Source organism: Triturus cristatus, chromosome 2_2, assembly GCF_964204655.1.
Source record: "Triturus cristatus chromosome 2_2, aTriCri1.1, whole genome shotgun sequence".
Taxonomy (NCBI): Eukaryota; Metazoa; Chordata; class Amphibia; order Caudata; family Salamandridae; genus Triturus; species Triturus cristatus.
Window position 1 is genome coordinate 1,037,431,047 of NC_140582.1, and position 21,761 is coordinate 1,037,452,807.

The following is a 21,761-nucleotide window of genomic DNA, read 5'->3' on the forward strand; positions in this document are numbered from 1 at the left end:
CGTGTGTTTGTGCAGCGCACCTCTACCACTTGAATGGTCCTGCAGCCCTTTTGAAATGTGGGTGCCCTTTACAGTTCTGGGATTCTCGTTGACCGGAGTTATAATGGCCTGTGCACATTGTAAATGGATGTGTTTCGTAATGTAATGTCGTAAAGAGTGGTTGGCAGTGCTGGACAGACATCCTGATAAGGATTTATGTAGAACATTATGTCCTACCCAGGGCTACCAAATGGAAACTGTGATTAGAAATAGGAAACTTAGGGTTTGCTTTAGAGCTTGGTGAAGCAGGAGTCTGCCTGCAAATCAGCCAACAATGCATGGCTCCTTCTTGCCATTTTGAGGTGGTGAAGCACTGATGGACTTCAGGTGGAGCCGGTGGAGGCTACACTGGTGGTCAATCATTAAAAGAAGCCCATGCACCAATGCTCTATGTTGAATATTCTGTTGTACTTAGGGCAGGACTTCTGACACCTATTTTTCGTTCCTAAATGGCAACCCTGGAAATGAAAAATCATCAATTGGCCAATTAGGAAAGGAGAGGACTGCCTGCATGTTAGGGCCATTAATATTTTGTTTCTCAGAAACAACCACTCAACCACCCTCTCAACCTCCACTTTGGGGTTTATTTCTGAAAAAGATGCTGAGCAGTAATACCGCCCAGAATTGTATGTTTTATGAAAGTGCTCCTACTATTCTAGTTTTCCCTATACTTTACCATACGGAGATCTCCACCCCGACTGCAGTCTCCCTATGATAAAGTCTAGGGAAAAGTAAAAAAGTTTATTTTACTAAAAACTGTCTACATATTTTTAAGTAGTATTCTAAATTAATGTTTATTTTAAATGTAAAACTAAATAAAAATGCCTTAATTTTGAATTAAATCTTTAATTAATTTTAATATATTAAATTAAGTAAAAAAGAAATAAATTACTTTGCTAAAGTTTAAATAAAAAATAAATTACCGCAAATAAATTTCTACCGAAAGTACAAAATAAAATATTTTTTATTATGCATTAAAACATATTAAAAACGATTTATAGAACTCATTAAAAGTAATGTCATTTTATTTTTCAATAAAAGTTAATGTTACATTAATTTTTTAATTAAAGGTTGTTAGAATATTTTATATTCAAACTATATATTTATATTTAAATATATATAATATGTTATTTAATTAAATAATAATTATGTTTTATTTTGAACGTTTTTTAGCATTAAATTATATTTATTGATATTTTCAACTATCTGGAATTATAATATTTAATGTAACCTTATCTCCTATGGGTTTTTTTTAGTCCCTACCTCCATTATTTTCTGGAGGAGGCTGTTGCAGTACCAGTAGTTGGCCATGTGTGTTGTTGAGAGTACTTCAGCTCTTAGTTGGAGTAATGTGTTACTGTCTTGGGCCCCTTTCTGGCTGTAGTAACTTTAGAAGTGCAGTTTAATAGGTTTGTTCCTCCCTACACCCCTCCCTAGCCCTCCTCTAGCCCCTTCCTTACTTCTCCTTAATCGCATCCCCTTCAGTCATATGTATTCCTCATTTTCCTGCCACTTCTCTCTGGCCTTACCACATTTACTACTAAAATGTATACTTATGTGTGTGGAGACTCAGCTGTCAGAGTAGAGATCTTGCACAGAAAAAGACAGAAGAGACACGTGTAGTCGGAAACTGGCAGCAACTAGATGGCAGTGGCGGCTCCTCCGCTATGGTGGCGGAGCGTTGCCCCACTGCTTTCAAGCAATGCATATAAAAGAAACATAAAATTATAATAACTTTGAGTTCATATTTTATGTTTCTGTGCTGCTTTGCGGGTGGGACTGCTCTGCTCTTGGAGAAGGGCAGTGCCCACTCCTAAGTGCACACAACTGTTTGGCCGGCCCTCTGGGACCAGCCAAATAGTCATGCGCACTTTCCATGATCTCCACGCAGGCTGTTTTACAGCCTGCTTGGAGAACATGCCTAGGCCCCCATTCCCTTGCTGGGGGTCGAACCACGACGCTCAGCATTGTGATTGGTCAGGGGATTGGTTGGGGAGCCTGGCTGTGCTTCCTATTTCTGGAGTCCGACAGAGAAGAGCAGGAGCAGAGACGCAGAACCCGGCAGCAAGGTAAGTGTTTTAAAAAAAAATCTTTTTACATTGCACCCCCAAAGCCCGCACCTACCTCCTGTGCCACCACCCATGAACCATGCCAGCTGCCACTGCTAGGTGGTGTACCGTTCATCGTATTTACTGGGGGCAGAAGGTGGGTAGCAGCATAATAAAATAAATGGGAGTTGTTTTGGGTCACTTTGGGCTTGCGGGACAAACCTGTCTTGAATATAAATTTTGTTGGCCTGTGGAGATTGCGTGGGAACAGATTTGTTTTGAGTGTCCATCATCACGTACCAGCATCACAGCTGCAACAGCGATTCATTAGAGGAAGAACACGGGGAATGAGTAGCGCATCTATAACAACTGTGCATCAGTAGAGGAATGTTCATAGTAGCAACCTAGTCAAAATTATCAATATTTCCAGTACTGTGTTCAGCCATCTGCTGGGCATGATGGCTGAAGGTATCCTAATCGTTTTACAAGCGTTGCTGTGGTTCAACACATTATGCATGAAGTAAAGGCTCAGAGAAGGGTCAGAATTGTTCCACATTCTGAATAAGAATTTTTGACATTGGTGTACATTATAAGTCTTCCAAACCGCATACATGGTCACACTGAAATCTTCAGGATTGCTAAGTAAATTAAATAATATAATATAAGTATTTGTGAGCAGCTACATAATCTCTCTATCTTTATTATTCTGTTTATAGTGACTCATATCATGGAAGGCACAGAAGCTCAGGGGAAACTTCTTTAATCTGGGAGGAATGAAGGAGGGCTTGGAGGCACTAGGGGAAAACATTTATCGACAAGAGAAATCTGGCAATATTATAACATGGACTAGAGGCTGCAGCATCTGACTCCTCGTTTGATTGAGGATGACGAGAAAGAAAACATGGATGAGTATGAGTTGGCTATTTAGAGTAATTAAGTAATGTAGGAGAGATACAGGTTCATGAACAGAGGACAACTTCCAAGACAGCCATTGGCCATCACTGGAAAACAGCAAAAAAGGAAAGTGCTCTGGGGTAACTTAACAAGCAGAAAATTGCTCTGAAGAGATTAAGGTGATGTCACTTGATGCGTGATATGACTCAAAATATACATCAGAATAACAGGACATCACTGTGGAATTTGATGAAAGAGACTATCAAGTTGGTGATATGATTTGGCATGGGCAGTTACATAGAAAGTTCAACTTTAACAAGAGTCCCATTGATCAACCTCGCCTATCGGGAGGGATGCGATTACTGCTACACAATGCTACCGAGTTAATGTTCACATTCTGTTTCTCTAGAGACCCTTCTAAACCCCTCTTAAAAACTCCAGTAGGAGCCCTAGATGCTCCAAAGGTTTGGTTCTGGTAAAGAGGAGTTGGACAGTGTAGTATGCTGCTGAGTGTGGGATAAGGGTTTCTGTTCTTTAACTAATGTCTCATTGGGGTTTCAAAGAAAGGAACAGAACTGACAAAAGACAGTGGTTCTCTTCGACTTGAATGATGCGGGGTAATCCTAAAGCTCAGGGTATTGTTTCTATCACTTCTGAGTGATATTAGAAAGTCTGGCATTAGCACAGTCAAAGGTAGAGAGCAGCCAATAAAAAGAAAAGGAAGGGAACAGCAGTGGACAGAAAAGAAAAAGTGAAACTGAGGAGACTAGCGATGCTTGCTTTATATGTGAACCTGAGAGTCACATATCAACAAATAGGTATTGCCTGGCTGTGATTGAAATCTATAGGATATTTAAGGGTAAAGGGGATTATGACCATATGAGCTTAGGAAAACTGGGAAGAGTTTGTAGAGAACTAGAGGTGGATGAAATAAACATTGTTGGCAATGCTGAGGAGAAAAATAATGAGGAACTCATCCCGCAAGTTGTGAAGTTGGAGACAGTAAAAATGATTATCCTTTAAAGCACCATCAAGGAAGGTGGGTGTGATGTGCAAGTGCTTGGAGAATCTGCAGCACAGTACTTTAATTGGAGAAGTTTTGTTATCCATGTTTGTGAAAATGAGTCTAAAACCCACAGGAATTAAGTTTAAGGTTTATGGTAGTTTGTAGGATATTGTGAATCCACATTAGTATTGAGGGTAGTAAAGATATGGACAAGGTAAATGCAGCAAAGGAAGTGTCCTTCTTGCTAGGTTGGATGGAAAAATTTGAAAAACGAAAACTTGACCCAAATCACCCAAATCAGGTATTGGAGGTCCACAACGTTGAAGAGAAAAATAAATAAACTGACCGCGAAGTAAAGTATTGTGTGGAATTTAGGGAAGAGTTAGGTGTATTGAACGGTTTTGCCTGTAAAGTAATTTTAAAGGAGGAAGGGAGCGACTCTCAGAACATATATAAATTACTTAGTTGCTGTTTATATTCTAGCAAGCCATTGAGGGATCCAAAGACAAACTACTTCACCATCGAAAAAGAAGTTCTCACCTGTTGGTGGTGTGGGAGGTAAGACATTTTAAGCTGTTTGTGTGTAGTACAGTACGGAGTTAACCATCAAAATAACCTCTGGTTTCTTCAGTACCAGTGGCAGATCCTCTGTTTGAGTGGAGGAGCGTCGCCCCACAAACAGAGGCCTAGGCGAGAGGTGAAAAATAAAATGGTAATGAAGTTTATTCATTACCATTTTATTTTTCGGCAACGGACCCGTCCCGAACTGAGCAACAAGATAGGGCAGGGTCATTGCTGCTGAGTGGCAACAGGGAGCTTTGTGCTCTCAAGTTTAAAATGCGCATGTCTCTTTGGCCGGCCATCTTGCGATGGGCAGCAAGACATGCGGATTTTAAACCTCTGTAAGACAGCTGGGTTAGAGAAAGCAAAGGCCTCCATTGCTCTTGTGAGGCTGCTCCCACCAACCCTAGCGCTGCTCTCATGCTGCATAGAGCAGCGCCAGGATTGGCTGGGGAGTTGGGAGCCTGCCTGCCTCAAGGAAAGAAGGATCAATGAGGCTGTCGCACTCCTAGAAAAGGTAAGCACCTTTTATATTTTTTGATGTGCCCCGTCTCACCACCTTCGGGGCATGCCAGCCATCACTGTTCACTGCGCATTCTCAAATAAAGGCAACATAGAGAATTTTTATGTGGTTGATGTGTTTACAAGAATTTTATTTCAGATTCGAGTACATGCCACAGAAGAAAAAGGTCATTGCATACTGCTTATCAAGGCTACCAATGAAAGATGTGGAAGGAGACCAGAGAGATGAGGAGAAGGGATATATAGTAGCCAGTGTGGATAAAGTGACAAGTGAAAATATCTCTAAGGAAAAATGAGTAAAGGCAAAGGAAGAACATCTGATGTATGTAGCCGTAAGCATGATTGTGTAAAGATCGACCCCACACAGTGGCATTGGAAAAAGTCTTGATACACTGATGTATGACAGAAAACCATGCACTATGTGAAGACCTGCTTGGGAATGAATGTGACAGGGTAGTAAAGAATGAAGATGATTGTCCCACAAATCAAGGGCTGGGATATTCAGGATGTGAGAAAAGGGGAAATGGTTTGGCTCACGGGAAATGGAAGGACATTTTTGTAATTCTTGAGAGTTGAGAGTTCTAGATTGGTGAAAAGGGGTTTGTCCAAATGTTCTCAAACACTGAAAGTGGTTAGGTTGAGTTAAGCTAGAGTGATGGAAATGTCGGAAACTGGAGCAAAGTAGTGAAGCTTTCAGAGTGTTTGCAACAGAATGACTGCGGCAGGAAATGGAAGAAAGAAAGGGAGAAAAAAATAATATCTTGTATTGTGATCAAGAAGGATTCACAAAGGGCGATACTGGATGCCGGATTTTGTAGTGGAAGTTCCTTGGCATCCCTCATAAATGTTATAGTACTTATATGTAGGTTTTTTAGAGTGTATATTTTCGATAAGGTTATTGTGATTTTTCACCGTATCAGAGTTTTAAGTTTTTAATGGCTATAAGAAAGGGAAATGTAAAGCATTGTGTACTGAAATGTGATTGTGTTCCCAGAGCAGTGGAATGTTGCGGAAAGTCTACACATTTGATATGTTCACATACATTGAGGCTTACATTTACTAAGATTTTGCATCAGGGTTGTGTCACTTTTGTGACGCGGCCTGCAGCAAAATCTAGTCTGGTATTTACTAGGCCAGAAAAAGCCCAATGTGTAATGGATGTGTGTGGCTCTGCAGGAAACGCGCTGCCTTGCATTGCCTCACGTCGGGGAGGTGTTACATGGGTGGAGCATAGGTGTTTCCGTGCATCCACCCATGTATTCTGATGCAAACACATTTACTAAAATCAGTAAACATGGGTATACGCCAGAATGCAGCGCCTTCTGGAAGCTGGAGTAAAAATGAGAAATCATGTGTGAAGAATATATCATTATCTTACTTGTTGGAAAAGCAGTGGGCAGCGGTGACCACCCAGCAGGGCAGAATGAGGCTTCCTCCACAGAAACTCTCTCCAATGTATATAGCAGCCAACCAGGGGTGTGATGCAGGCAAGGCCGAGGTTCCACCGAGAATCCGACCTCTTGCAATAACTCGTTTACTGTGCTTTAACCCACATGTTGGTTTTACCACATAGGGAGTCAGTGTCGGCTGATCTTCAAGAATGACCTTCCTTCCCGCATTTTCTGCAACAAAGAAGGACACTGGGTCACTACAACAAATTTTTGATTTTTTTTTGTTTACAGATTTTTTGGTAAATGGAAAATGCCTTCATGCAGTCTTGCAAGGCTGTTGGCCACCTGGGACTACTGCTCCCTGTGCATAAAAAAGTTAACATCATTGAAAGATCTCATATTGTTCCTTTGGTTTTTAAATGTAAAAACTGTACTTTTAATCTGACTAGCAAGGCATTCTTAATATTGAGTTAGAAAACAACAGCTGCATATGTACATCATGAAACTTTACCAAAAATGTGTCATAATGAGTCTTGTTGTGCATGGAAAGTTTCGGGGTAATCCGTCAACTAGGGGGCGGAGAAAAAGGGGGGTCGAAAAAAGTATGATTTCCTATGTTAATTCCCATAGGATCTTTGAACACGACTACAGCTCGAACAGCTGGACAGCATTACACCAAAATTGGCAGAAAGGTAGATTTGGTTAAGCAGATCATGCTATTAAACAGTGACTAAAAATGCTGCTCTGGTACGTTAGTCAAAGCTCGCTCAACCAGAGGTGTGTCAGTTTCATGGGCTTCTATAGATTGTGGGGCTTATTTACAAGTCCCTTGCGTCACTTTTGCGTCACTTTTCCCATGTTAAAATTGACGCAAAAGTGGCGCAAGGGGCTTGTAAATCTGCCCCGAAATTTGTTGAACAGCCATTTGGGCTCCGCCAAAATTCGTTCATCATCACAGATTACAGAATGTGTTATATGACAGCACCAACCTTGGGGCGGTAGTGCTGCATTCAGTGTTACAACAAGTCAATTTCCAATACATCACTTTTGGTTGCTGCAGTGATTGGTCTCAAGACGGCCGCCGAGTAGGAGCTAATGATTTCAGCTCCTGGGTTGGGATCACCGATCGGTGCCCATCCCCGAATTAAACCCTGCCATCCAACACTTCGACGCACCTTAGTGATTCCGGATTACATTTCTTTGCTTTCATCGGATTTGTTGAAGCGCTGGCATTTAGATCTCTGTACAGGAGCCGGATACTGCGTAGAGGTGACCTGCACTGCAGCTGCCCATTTCAGATCGCCTGTTGGAGGCAGACAGCAACCACCCCTCTTGCTGGTGCTGCTGAAGCTGTCAGTCCGCTGACTCTCGCCGAGGGACAGCCTGGACCCCGGATGCCTGTCCAACCATGCATGTGGTGTCAGCACTGACCAAGGCAGGCAGCCTCCATCCATCGCCGGACCAGCTCTCTGGAGGGAGCCGGAACATCCGAGGATCGGCTGTGGATATTCGGTGCTGCAGGGGAAATGTGAGTGCTCCATGCAGCCGATCTGCTTGCCCGCTGACACCTCTCGCACCTGAAGTGTCCCGGGCTTGAATGCAGAAAGAGGATGAGCGTGGGAGTTGTCTCGGCCGTGGCAGTCAGGGCCGGACTGGCAATGCCGGGCAAACCCCCTTTAGGCTGCCTGGGGTGGGGGCCGGTTTTTGGGCCAGGGGCCGGTTTTGTTGCTGGGCGGGGCGGGGGGCCGATTTTTTGTACTGCACTCAGTACAGTAGTCACTAGTCACTTACTCACTACTGTACTGCTGCGTCTGCTCCTTCTCACTGTCTCCTCACTCTGTGGGGGAAAAAAGCACAATTTGATTAATCTCAGTGCTGGATAAATAATGCAGCAGCAGTCTCAGGGCCATTTTAGGAGGTGGCTTAGGTCGCACGCGTGGCACGCAGATGTCTCCACTGACGCGTCTGCGCGGCCTGCTCAGTCTTCAGTGTACAGTTAGTTAAGAACACCCACCTTAGGGGAAGGGTGGGCGGGCGCGGCTGTTGTTGATGGTGACACATGCGCATTGGGGCTCGCGCAATGAAAAGTGCACGTGACCCCTGACTCCAGAATGAGACCGTGACGACGAGAGGCCCTCTCTCGCAGTCGCCACCCTGTCCATAATTTAATTATTTCTAGCCTAGCCCTGCCTGTCCCTGTGTGAGTGTCCACAGTCCCTGGCTGCCACCGACGGTTTGCCAGTGCCACCCACCGCCAGGTGAGTCAAGTGTTGTTTGCATTTTTGCATTTGCATTTTGCAATCAGATAATCTCGTATCTGCGCACTGTGCATTATCTCAGATAAATAATGCACAGGGCGCAGATATGAGGTGTGATGCATGTGAGATAAGTTATCTAGATAAGAGGAGCAACTTACTGGGAAGCGCCGCGCACGTGAATGCTTCACAAGAAATGGAAACTGGCCATTACTTGTTGGCAGCCATCTCCGCCCTTTCTCTGACTCCAGGGGCGATAATCGAGTTTACCCTGCAATTGATAACCGTCTCCTCGTCCTCGAGCGCCAGCTGGAACTGCTTTTCAATTAGGTGTGGTGTCTGTTATGTAGTGGTAGGTGATCATGTCGCCGTCGGTAAGGGCCTGTGCTTTTCGCAATGCTTTTATCAGTGTGTCTGTGTGAATTCTGCAGGGTGTCAGAAGGGGCCAGCGGGCATTGAGTGGGAGCCCCTGCTCTAGGTGATTCGTGAAAGCCCTCCAGGTAGCTCAGGTGGTTACGGCATTTTTAGGTCTCGGCCTGGCGAAAAGCAGCGCATGCGCTGCTCTGCCATGCTGAGGACCTTTTGGAATCGATACGATTCCAGCGTGCACGCGGGGAGACAAACAAGACAAAAGATGTGCACGCGGGTATTGGCCCCATTCACTGGCGGTGTGATACACTGGGGACTTTTTTTCTCGCCGCCAGTAAAGGCAGTCCCCGCGTGCACATCTTCTGTCCCTCCCATGATGGGCCGCGCTTGTTGAAAGCTTGCTGTGACAGCAGCCTCTAGGGCTTGAAAGGCCGTTCTTTCATGGTCCTGACCTCGGATTACATGAACATTTTTATTTAGAGTTACACTTCTGTGAACTCCATGGGAATAGTACGTTTAACCCTGGAAATTATGCTTTTTATATTTGTATATTTTATGAAGCAAAACTACACATGTAATATGATGGATTGGGTGTATTGCTTTAACACATCCGTACAGTAAGTTATGATAAATGGCAATGTCCACAAACACGTACTTTCCACTAAGTGATTTGGGAAAGTACTTGTATCTAAAAATGTATGACCTTTTTTTAATTTTTCTGTATAACGGCTCTTGCCCTGGTAACGCCTTGTCATGGGTGGTAAGCGCTATATAGATGTAACTACAAACTCTGATATTACATCTCTGCTCACTGCCTGTCGAGGGGTCTGGGCTCCTGTGGCAGGCGCCGGGCTGCCTGTGCGTTGCCGGGCGGTGGACTCCATGCATGTGCCTGCTACCCGATGTCATCGAGCTGCCATTGAAGTGAAAATCTGTCGCAGGTCTGATCGACTCAGGGGTGGAACAAACCAGACAGCAACATTTCTGATTTGCAAGTTTGGCGATGCTGTGAAGCAGTGACTTCTATTGCTAATACCTTCGAGGCAGAAGTCTCTTTCACCAATGGTATCGGCTCTGATCACTTTCTTTTGGGTGGATGTAGAGGGGTCTCACTCAGCACAAACGTAAAACCACCTGTAGTCTGAAATCTCGAACTGCCTCATTTCTTTAATTCAGCGTCTCAAACAGAATTAGAGCCTGGGGGGCAGCCGAGCACAGCGAGGTCTGCCCCCCGGGCAGATTGGGAGGGGGGAGGGGGGGAGTGGCCGGAGCGGCCATTTTGTAAATATTGTGCTATATTTGGGGATAGCCCAAATGTAGCCCAAAAGCCTGAAAAGTAGCCCAAGGGGTATTTAGGGCGTTTCCGCGCTTTCCCAGCCACCATTTTAGGCTTGGTGACCTGGTGGCTGGGAGCGCTAGTCTAAAAGTTTTATTGTGTAGGCCTTAGCGTGGTGTGGCGATCGCAATCGTACCTGAGGTGATGGCTGGCGGTGACTATAAGGTGTTGGAGGCGATACAGCTCTTGAGTGAGGCAGGGAGGTTGGATCTCCTCGTGCAGGACGCGACGTGGACGGGGCGCCCCGTGAGGCACGCGTCCGCGGGGGTGGCGGCCGCCGTCGCGGCATGTTCGCCCCCCGGGAGGACGAGGGGCGGATCGGTGAGTGGAAGGGGCTGCGCGTATATGAGGAGCGCGGCCCCTGGGAGTGCGGCGTCAGCGGAGGTGGGCGCGGGCGGGGCGGAGGCTGAGCGTGGGCGTGGCAGAGCGCCTCGGCGGGGGAGAGCGTCGGGCGCCCCCCTGCTGAGGCCTAAATCTTGTGATGGCCGCTCCTCAGGCAGGGGAGCGGCCGGGGTGAGGACGACGGCGGGAGCGCGAGGACGCTCGTGTGAGGCCCGTGCCTCCGAACGGGGAGCGGCTCGGGGAGCGCCGGGGCTGGCGGAGCGGCAGGAGTGGGGTGGGGTGCAAGGGGGAGAGCACGGGGCAGGAGTATTATCGGCGGCGATATCTCGGGGTAGTGCGGGGCGGAGACGCGCTGCCCCGCTGTCTGGGGCACGAGGGGAAGGTGCAGAGGGCAGCGGCCTGGGGCCCCGTACTTTGGGGACGAGCATACCCGAGAGGGGCTCGCGGTGGGAGTATCAGAGGGGACGTACGGCAGACAGGGGCCACGCGCCTGGAAGTGGTGGGGGCCCCAGTGGGGAGCGGAGCACGAGCGGACAGGGGGCGCTCGCGGGAACGACGGGGATGGGTGGGGGGACGTTCGTTTTGGGTGGAATTGAACAGGAGGATGGGGGCAAGGGGTGGCCTGCACACGGCGGGGGGGAGGGGACAGGCGGATGAAGGCAATGAAGGGGGTGCAGCAGGGGAGGGATCCCCGATGCTGTTTGACTCGGAGGGCAGCGAGAGGGACTGGGAAGGCCTGGATATCTTTGAGTCCTGGGCGGAGGGGTTGGGGGGGCGTCCGGGGCAGGGGCAGAAGGCGAGGGGCCGGGGGGCGCGGCGCCGGGGTGGGGAGTGGTGGGGCGACGGAGGGACGGGGGTCTGGGGGCTGGGGGGGACACGCGGAGGGGGTTGGGCCGAGCGGACAGGGGGCGGGGGGGTCCGGTGAGTGGGAGTGGAGCGTCGGAGAAGGCGGAGATGGTGCGGAGGGGCAAGCGTGGATCTGAGCGCGGTGGGAAAGGCATGGGTCGCGGAGGCGTTGGGGGTAGGTAAGCGGGGATGGGATGGTAGTAGGAAAGAAGGTAGGCCCAGCACACCAGACCATTCCTTTTCTTTTCAGGAGGTGGACCGACAGCTTGACCGTTGCCGGACTTGGTAGGGCTGGGAGCGGCTCGATGGCACCAAGGAGAAGGGAGGGTGGAGTCTTGGGCGACGTATCCTGTACCGGCGAGGGATCCCGGCGCGGCTGGCATAAGTAGGCCCGTTACGGGCTCGCCAGCCCCAACACCCACGGGGTCACAGCGCCCCGGGGGGCATCGGCAGAGGAGCACCGCAGGGGAGAATGTTGGTTTACCACTCAAGCAGTTGGCACCACCAGCGGGGAGCGCTGGGGGTGCAGGGCAGGAGGAATTGGATTATGAGGAAGAGAGTATGGAGGAAGGGGAGTTGCGTGATGTGGGAGACGGTAGGGACGGGGGGCCGAGTAATGTTGTGGCTAGTTTCTTGCAGGTGTCACGACGCCAGGCGCGGCCCACGGGTCGGACATCACGGTGGGAAAGCAGCTCGGCCCCCAGGACAGGACGCCGGGAGGAGCGGCAGACGGAGACACTGGCGCCAGGTAAAACACATTTGCTCGGGCGCCCAGTGATGGTTTCAAGAGGGGTGGGGGGGGCTGGGGAGGAGGGGGGGGTCGGGGGGAGGTTGCGCAAGGGAGCGTACGTGGTGGATGTGGCAGTGGGCACGGAAGGCGCCGGCAAGGGAGACGATGGTAAGACCGCTCAGGGTGTGATGGACAAGACAGAGACAGTTGACGCAAAGACAGGGGAGGTGGAGACGAAATTGGAAAGTAAGGAATTGAAGATCAAACGGTTACCGTATATGGGGGTAACGAAGCCCTTGGGGGCGCATTTGATGTTGGCAACAAAGGAGAGGATTTGGAAAGGGGAATATGTGGAAATGCTCAAACTCCTTCACAGGGAGGTTCGGGCAAAGGAGGGCTCTAAGGAGGAGGAATTCGAGTTGGCTAAGACGCCTAAGGTACCTCTGACGATAGAGAACTGGACAGCGGCTTTTCTCATATACGCCAGTGTGTACTGTGAGAAGTTTCCGGAGAGGTCAGTGGCCATGTTCAAATACATGGACGTCATTCGGAAAGCGCAAATTACAGGGGGGGATATGCCTGGGCTCAGTATGATGAGGAATTCCGGGCGCGCATGGTGTGGGATACAGAGGCAAAGTGGGGAGAGCTGGACACAGATCTGTGGCAGCATACGATGGGGCTCGTGGGGTCGGGGAAGACGATTGTTACGGCCAGCGGGCTACCGTTCGTGTATCAGCCCTTTCGAGGGGGTCCCACCCGAGGGGGGGTGGGTGGAGCCAGCAGGGGGACGTCAGGAGAGAAGGGTGCGTGCTGGGACTATAATAAAGGACTATGCACACGGGAGTATTGCCGTTTTCGGCACAAATGCTCGGGATGCGGCAAGCGACATTCGTTGGTCAAGTGTTGGGGGGCTCAGGGGCAGTCGCATGGCAGTCAGCAGTGGCAGTCCGGAGCCTTTAAGGCCGGGGGCCAGCAGCAGTCACAACAGGCGGGAGGGGGGAGGGGGGCTAAGGGGCCTGTGCCAAAGGGCTCATACTCCGGTTAAGGTGGAGAATTTGGTGGGGGCTATCCGGACAGGGAGGCGGCGGAGCAGCTGCGGTTGGGGTTTCTGGACGGGTTCAGGTTGGGGTACGAGGGTCCTAGGGTCCGGAGGTGGGCGGACAATTTGAGATCGGCTCGAGAGCACCCACAGGTGGTACAAGCGAAATTGGATAAGGAGGTACAGGAGGGCCGCATGGCGGGACCCTTTCAGGATTGACCGTTGCCTAATTTGATTGTGTCACCTATTGGAGTGGTGCCCAAGAAAGAGTTGGGTCAGTTCCGTCTGATACAGCATTTGTCATGGCCAGAAGGTGGGTCGGTCAATGACTTTATTGCAGAAAGTGCGGCCACTGTGTCTTACTCATCTGTTGACGTGGCTATGTCACTGGTGGTGACCGCGGGCGCAACAGCGCAGATGGCGAAGTGCGATATAAAGTCGGCTTTCCGGCTGCTGCCAGTCCATCCAGATGACTGGGATCTGTTGGGCATACAATTCGGCGGTCACTGGTATGTGGACAAAGCATTGCCGATGGGCTGCTCCATGTCTTGCGCACTCTTTGAATGTTTCAGCACGTTCCTATAATGGTTGTTTACGGAACGGACGGGTCACCAAGTCGTGACACATTACTTGGATGACTTCTTTTTTGTCGGCACCTCAGACTCCGCAGACTGCCAGAAGGCTCTGGACAGTTTCCATGAGATCATGGGGGACATAGGCGTGCCGCTGGCCCCGGAGAAAACGCAGGGTCCCAGTACGGCACTGGCTTTTCTAGGCATTGAACTGGATTCCGTTCTGATGGAGGCGCGCCTCCCGGCGGATAAAAAGAAAAACATGTTGGAGCTGCTGACCAGTGTGTTGGCGCGACAGAAGGTGACAGTCAGGGATATCCAGGTGTTGCTGGGACATCTCAATTTTGCCTGTAGGGTGGTCAGAGTAGGGTGGACTTTTTGTAGGAGACTGGGGAGAGCGTTGGATGGGCAGAAGCCTCCACACCATCATGTGCGGCTGTCAGCCGGGGTGAGGGAGGACTTGAGGATGTGTCAGTTTTTCCTGCAGCAGTTTAATGGGGTGCCTTTGCTGAGAGAGGTGGACATGGTGTGGGACGTGCAGATTTTCTCGGATGCAGCAGGGAGCAAGGGGTTTGGGCTGTATTGGCAGGGGAGGTGGTGTGCAGAGCCCTGGCCCGTGTACTGGCTGGAGGGAGGCAGGAGCATTGCCTTCTTTGAATTCTTCCCCTTAGTGGTGGCGGTCACGCTGTGGGGGGTTTTGTTAGCCCACAAGAAGGTCACGTTCAGGATTGACAACATGGCGGTGGTGCAGGTTGTCAACAGGCAGTCGGCGCGGGACGCGCAGGTGCTCAAGTTGTTGAGGGTTTTTGTGCTGGGATGTTTGAGACATGATGTGGCGTTTCGCGCTGTGCATGTGCCTGGAGTGGACAATGACATTGCGGATGCCTTGTCTCGTTCACAGTGGGGGAGATTCCGTGGGCTCACCAAGGACGCAGACGTGAACCCGACCAGAATGCCGAGCCACCTATGGGAAGTAGGCAATACAGGATGCTACAATTGGTTCTAGGCTCTTTAGCGCAGTCTACGAGGCTGGCATACAGGGCGGCGTGGGAAGAGTTTGTTCGTTCAGGGGCGAAGTGGCGGGCGTCCGGGGTGGAGAGACGGGAGGATGTCGTGCAATTCATACTGGACCTGGTTGAGAAAGGGCTGACGAAGGTGACGATAGTTGGCAAGTTGGCGGGGGTTGCTTTTGTCGGGAAGTTGCTGTGGGGCTACGCGCCATCCGCAGGAGAGCTGGGGACTCGGATTCTGGAAGGCTGGGCGCGGGAATGTGGGAGCATTGCTCGGGTGAGGAAGCCACTGTAGTGGGAGCTGTTAGACGGGGTGATGGGGGTCCTGCCTGAGGTGTGTTGGGATGAAGGGGAGGCCATACTGTTTTCCACACTCATGTCCTGGATGTTTTTCGGGGCCTTTCGGGTGTCGGAATTATTGGGGTCACGAGGGGAGCGGGGCCTGGCTTGGGTTGAGGTCTCTTTCGGGGACCAGGTAGTGAGTATTTGGCTCAGGAAGGCGAAAACAGACCAGAAGTGTCAGGGAAAATGGGTTGCTCTGAACAGAGGGTGCTCGCCGTTGGTTTGTCCTTTTCGGTGGGGTATGCGGTGGAAAGCATGCTCTGGAGGGCTGGGGGACCTGTTTTTTTCCCATCGGCAGGGGCGGGGCGTTAAAGCTTCACAATTGCTGGCAGTGCTGCGTAAAGCACTTAGGAGACTGGGGGTCGAGGAGAAGGGTTTTGGTACACATTCTTTCCGAATTGGGGCAGCATCGGAGGCACATGCGAGGGGTTGGGACAGCGGGGACATTATGAAGTTGGGGAGGTGGTCATCGAATTGCTATCAGCGTTATGTGCGCAGCGAAACAGGGGGCGGGCTACTATAAAATAAAACATTTTAAAAAAAAGGGGGAAACTGAACAAAATAGGTTGCAGTGGAGGTTTGGCTTGGTTTTCATTCTTGTTTTTCTTTTCAGGTTCGGTCATGGGGCCCGCGCCAGGGAAATGTCCATTTGGATTGTGGGGCATTCGTTTGTGAGGCGGGCGCAAATCCAGGCACAGGAGAGCTATTTTGGGGAGCGTTTGGGGTTCAATACATATTTGTTCTCTGTGGGGTGGAGGGGTAGGGGCGGCATGCGCTGGAAGGAATTGGTGCCGGTGTTGAACGGGATCTTAAGGGCGGGGCGGTGCCCGGATGTGTTGGTGCTCCATTTGGGAGAGAATGACATGGTCAGGGAGACGGGTTTGGCGCTGATGCGGGCAATGAAAAAAGACTTGAGGTTGATTAAGGAGAGATGGGCCGGTTGTTCCATTGTCTGGACTGAATTTGTCCCCCGGAGGAGTTGGAGGGGGGCGGTGAACCCGGGTGCGGTGAATAAGGCGAGGAGAAAGCTTAATACGGAGATGGTGAGGTTTTGTCGGCATTTGGGGATAGGCCGCTTGGCCCATAAGGACATCCCTTATGATGCGCAGGAGATGTTCAGGGATGATGGGGTGCACTTGTCGTGGATGGGGATTGACCTGTATCTTTTGGAGTTAAGGGAGGTGTTGGCACGATTGCTAGGGGTTTACAGGCGCTGAGTTTTTGCCAGGTTCCGCGGGGCTTGGGGGGTGGGCAGAAAAAAGGGAGGAAGAGGCGTAGCCGCCGACACTTCCCCCTTTCTTCTGGGTGGCGGGGTGGTTGACAGTTGGCCGGGATTGGATAGAGTTTGTTGTTATAGGTCTGGTAATTTGGGTCCAGGGACAGGTAAAGGGTATCCAGGTTGGATAAGTTTAGATTAGAGGTTGGATAGTTACAGTTGCACAGAAGGCAGGTAGGGGTTACGGTCAGGGGAGTTTGGGAGTTGGAAAGGCTACATGGTGTAGGATTGGGTTATATGTTGGTTATGGAATGTTATGTTGTATTTTGGGGGATGGGGGAACTGATGTGGGGATCGTAGGGGTGGGGGAAGAAACAAGGGGTCAGGAAGTTATTGTATAGCGAGGTTTTAGTTTTGTAAGGCAGTGGCCAACATGCACCTGTTTCAATAAAGCGGCCTTTTTCACACACAATAAAAGTGGTCTGGTGTCGGCTTGCCCCCCCTCCCCCTTAATCTCCCAATGGGAGCCTGGGGGGCAGCCGAGCACAGCGAGGTCTGCCCCCCGGGCAGATTGGGAGGGGGGGGAGTGGCCGGAGCGGCCATTTTGTAAATATTGGGCTATATTTGGGGATAGCCCAAATGTAGCCCAAAAGCCTGAAAAGTAGCCCAAGGGGTATTTAGGGCGTTTCCGCGCTTTCCCAGCCACCATTTTAGGCTTGGTGACCTGGTGGCTGGGAGCGCTAGTCTAAAAGTTTTCCCTCCCACCCACCCTAATATTTAGGGGATGAGGGGGCGTTAGTTGAGGGGGATTGATTGCGAATAGAAGTATGGCGGGCAGCATTTGTTGGAACAGGTACATAGGGGCAGTTTGATGTATTGTCGCTTGGAACAGGTGCAAGCAGGGTGGTTGACAGTTGGCCGGGATTGGATAGAGTTTGTTGTTATAGGTTTGGTAATTTGGGTCCAGGGACAGGTAAAGGGTATCCAGGTTGGATAAGTTTAGATTAGAGGTTGGATAGTTACAGTTGCACAGAAGGCAGGTAGGGGTTACGGTCAGAGGAGTTTGGGAGTTGGAAAGGCTACATGGTGTAGGATTGGGTTATATGTTGGTTATGGAATGTTATGTTGTATTTTGGGGGATGGGGGAACTGATGTGGGGATCGTAGGGGTGGGGGAAGAAACAAGGGGTCAGGAAGTTATTGTATAGCGAGGTTTTAGTTTTGTAAGGCAGTGGCCAAGGAGTCTAAATTGTGATATGCACCTGTTTCAATAAAGCGGCCTTTTTCACACACAATTAAAGTGGTCTGGTGTCGGCTTGCCCCCCCTCCCCCCTTAATCTCCCAAGATTTTAAAGGTCGGTATGTTGGGATCCCACTGTTCTATTTTATGTTTCTGTGTTACTTCTGGTAAAGTCAATTTGTGAGTCACTAAAGTGAAAGAGATTGAAGATGTGTTTGTAAGTGTTTGTGTGTGCTTTGGGTGGAGGGGGGGCGCATTGAGAGGTGGGGGGCTATTACCCATTCTTGTGCTAGGTGCATAGTCTCTGGTATGCTATCTGAAGAGCGCCACGCTTAGGTAATGGCCGGCACTGAAAAGCACATACTACAATGTGTGACTTAGTTTGATGCTGGAGTAATGATAATATTGATAAAGTGTTTTTTGGTATTTTACCTGGACAGAAACAATATCCGAATGCATCCTTCAAGACACAATAACTCTTTAAAACAACACTTTGCGCTTAATATCCGAACATATTTCCAAGACTCTGCCACCGAGTGTGCGACTATGAAATATACTCATGTCATGTAAATGTGTATTTTAATACAGGTTTTGAGACGTTGGGGGTCTTACCAGCAAATAATTATGTCCCTAACGCCGAGAGACGCTGTATGAAGTAACGCGTTATAGTAATGCATTCTATCTACTTCAAGCAGAAACATACTGTTTTGGCGGATATGTGCCCCGCGACTTGAATTAATTTATTTTGGTTTAGTAGTAAGGCTTTTTGGTTAGTATTCCTTTCGCAATGACAAAAAAATAATATTATTGAAGGCCAGTTGTCTCCCCTTTGATGTCAGCCAAGCACACCTCACAGATCCTGCGTCTGCTATGCCCGACTGTAGTGTGCTGGGCTTGATCTCGACCTGTTTCACACTTTATTCATGCATGATTTACGTTGTTCACTTTTGCTCGGTGTGGCATTATTCACAAAAAAGTGTAAGTGATTTCTTTTTCTTTTTCTAATTAGTCCAATTTAAGGCGGGGTTTAAAATACCTCAATCTTTACACCCTTCGAATCGCACCCTTTTCATCATTCACTTAAAACGCAACAAGACTTCTGCAGAGACAGGTATGACTAAAGCCGGCCTGAGAAGCAACAAAAATAAATCATATATCAAATAGCCTCGTCATGGGCAAACATGGTCGTGGTCGGTGCTTTGCTCTCGATGCAGGATCTGTATTTACGGCTGAAGGTAAACTCGGATATATACATTTCCACGATTATTTGACAATTATTAATTTAAAAAAAGACGGTAGCATTTCACCCTCAGATAAATTCAGCTGCAAAGTCCATCTTTAGCCTCCGCGCCACACTCCCCCCCACCCATCCCCCCCCCCAACGCTCCCATCGCCACAGATCTCCTAATTGTCAGGTTCATTATTGCAACATCACAACATCAACACTAAACCTTGCAGTATTGTGCTTTTTTCGGCAGGAACGGAAGGATGAGAGGCGAGTAACGCAAAATGTGCTCTGTTTTGTAACACCCATCTCATCATTTCCCCGCTAAACTACAAAAAGCTGCTGAAAACGACCTGTTTTAATCCCTCTCAGTTTTCACGTGCCAGAAAAATAACTTGCAGGGAAAAGTGTCCATTTGTAAACCGATTTAGTCGCCTCGTATGCCTGTATCTCAGTGAGGTGATATGGTAAACATCAGCCTGGACTGAAACAAGTGCATTTACAGTGTGGCACGTGAAGAACTATGCCTGCGTCTGAGGGGGTTCAATGCTTCCTGCTGTTGAATATCTACATTTGTGTATCTGTCACGCTGACTTCTGGGGGGTGCGAGGGGATTTCGTGGTCACCACGACCCTGAGCCCACCTTGAACCTTGTGTTTTGTGTGGCTTTAAGTCGGTACCTTAATTTTAGCTGTAGTCCACAGTGCTTTAAATGGGCCGGTACTCACCGGTACTGAATACCAGCACTTCTTAAATTTACCTAGCCGAGTACCGGCACTTCGCCACTGTCAAGGAGAGTACCGGTACTCGGGTCGGATTAATAAGGTGGGCACTGGACTGGTGCCTGAGGGCCAGCTGCGTGCCGTTTGTATGGCAGCATGTTGAGCATTGCCGTATGTATTATTTGCCTGAAGGCCTGCGCAGGGGCAAGAGGGCCTCTGCTCCCTTCCTACCCAGATGGAGCCAGGCATCGATGCTGGGTCCGTGGAGGAATGGGCCATTTTCACCCCTTGGCCCCCCACTGGAGTCTGACTATCTTTTTCATGACTCACTTGTCCCTGCGATTCCACCCCGCCCCCTAGGACATTGAGTCCATGATGGGCAGGGATCAGGTGATGAAGATGGCTTAAAGCCTCCCTGGTGCACAGGCGAGGTGGGGAAGGTCACTAACCTTCTCATTGTAGGCCAGTATTGTTCTTCCCCCTGACTTCTACCCTGCTGGACTCTGCACATACTTGGAACCCTTCAGCGTTCACTGCTTTCCAGTGCAAGCTCTCCGGCCGTAGGGTCTTCTGCCGAGGGGAGAGGAGGGTAAATGGGGGTGTGTGAAGGTGAAAAGTGAGGGGGAAGGAGCAGAGAATTTAAAGTAGGAAAAGGTAGAGGCAGAAAGGGTAAGCGCGTACAGAGATATGAAAGACATCCAGACGGTTATGGAAAGAGGTAGAGAGGCGCGGAGAGGGCATATTAGAAGTAGAAACAGTGATGAGAGAGAGTGATAGGATGCAGATGGGGTAACGAGAGTGGAACAGAATTAGCTACTAACGGTAGAGAGGTGAGTGCGAGAGGGATCTCGAGCTTAGAGATGTAAAAACAGAGTGTGTGTTTGAGAGGAACAGAATCAGGAGGTATTTGAAAAGAAATGCGTAGAATGCTTGTTTGTGTGTGTGCACACTTGAATATTTAAGGATTGCGAAATAAGGAGAGGGGAGAGGAGGATATGGCAAGGTTCGTCCTCCTAGGTACTCATAACGCAAAAAAAATCTGACATCAGGGATCAGAGAACCTAGCTAGATGGGAAGGGAGGGGTCTACTTAGTGAGTAAGACGCACCTCAAATAGAGAAAAGAAAATACTTTTCTTGAGTCCCCTCAATCACCAAAGGTTTCCCCTAGATGACATGCTTCATCATTGGGGCCATCCCAAGCATCTACTGCTTGGGCTTGGGGCGTGCTGCGACTTGCGACAATTACGTAGGAGCACTATTTAGTGAAGACTATGCGTAGTGCAGTGAGAGGGGAGTGGTGTGGGTTTAAATTAAAAATTACCTAGCTAGTGAGCGTAAATGAGTTTATTCGTGCTCCTAGTTGGTAAAGGATAAAAAGGGGGGTTAATAAAAGGAAGGAATTGGGTAATAATGTGCTGATAGTCCCTAATATTGAAAGCCAACATGTTTCGAGGTTATCCCCTAAACCTCTTCTTCAGGACGGCATGGGGACCAGCCCCATGTGTACCACTCTGTACAAAGACCTATAATAAGGGGATAAAGTAAAATGGAAAAATAAACACGCACATTAGTGTCAGCGTAAATCAATTACATACGGTTAGATTGAACGCGTACAAAAACATACATGTTAATACGCTGCCTGCCCAACGATGTCGTGGGCAGTTGATTCATCTAAGATCAATTTCAACCGTAGGTGATGGTGCTCATTCCTGTAACTTAGAATAGGTGTAGACATCCAATGTAGTCTGGTAAAACACATATGAAAAGACATTACACTCGTGATGGGACATCCGACATAACAGACACAACATAAAACATATATAGTGGCGTTTGGACCTACTTAGTAGTTAATCAAAATTTGCCTCATGGTCTGCCGGGGTGGAGGAGCCTAAATAACCCTAGGAGAGAGTGGGTGTTATAAAGCTTAGAGTTGGTATGGCGTTACAGCCCTGCAGAATGGACAAAAGTTCAAGTTAGTGAAAAAAAGGACAAAAGTTCAAGTTAGTGAAAAAAAGGAAAAAGGGGCTCAAGGTTGCAAGTTAGCCCCAGGCGCAGG

The 21,761-nt window shown here is 49.1% G+C and overlaps 1 protein-coding gene across 2 annotated transcripts in view; it reads right to left on the reverse strand.

Annotated features, from left to right (window-relative positions):
• HGFAC (HGF activator) overlaps positions 1-21,761 on the reverse strand; it is an 882,006-nt gene that overhangs the window by 232,131 nt on the left and 628,114 nt on the right. For both annotated transcript variants that reach the window (XM_085642492.1, XM_085642493.1), the window contains one exon: positions 6,449-6,692. In XM_085642492.1, coding sequence (XP_085498618.1) covers positions 6,449-6,692 — 244 coding nt within the window. The remainder of the gene's footprint in view (positions 1-6,448; positions 6,693-21,761) is intronic.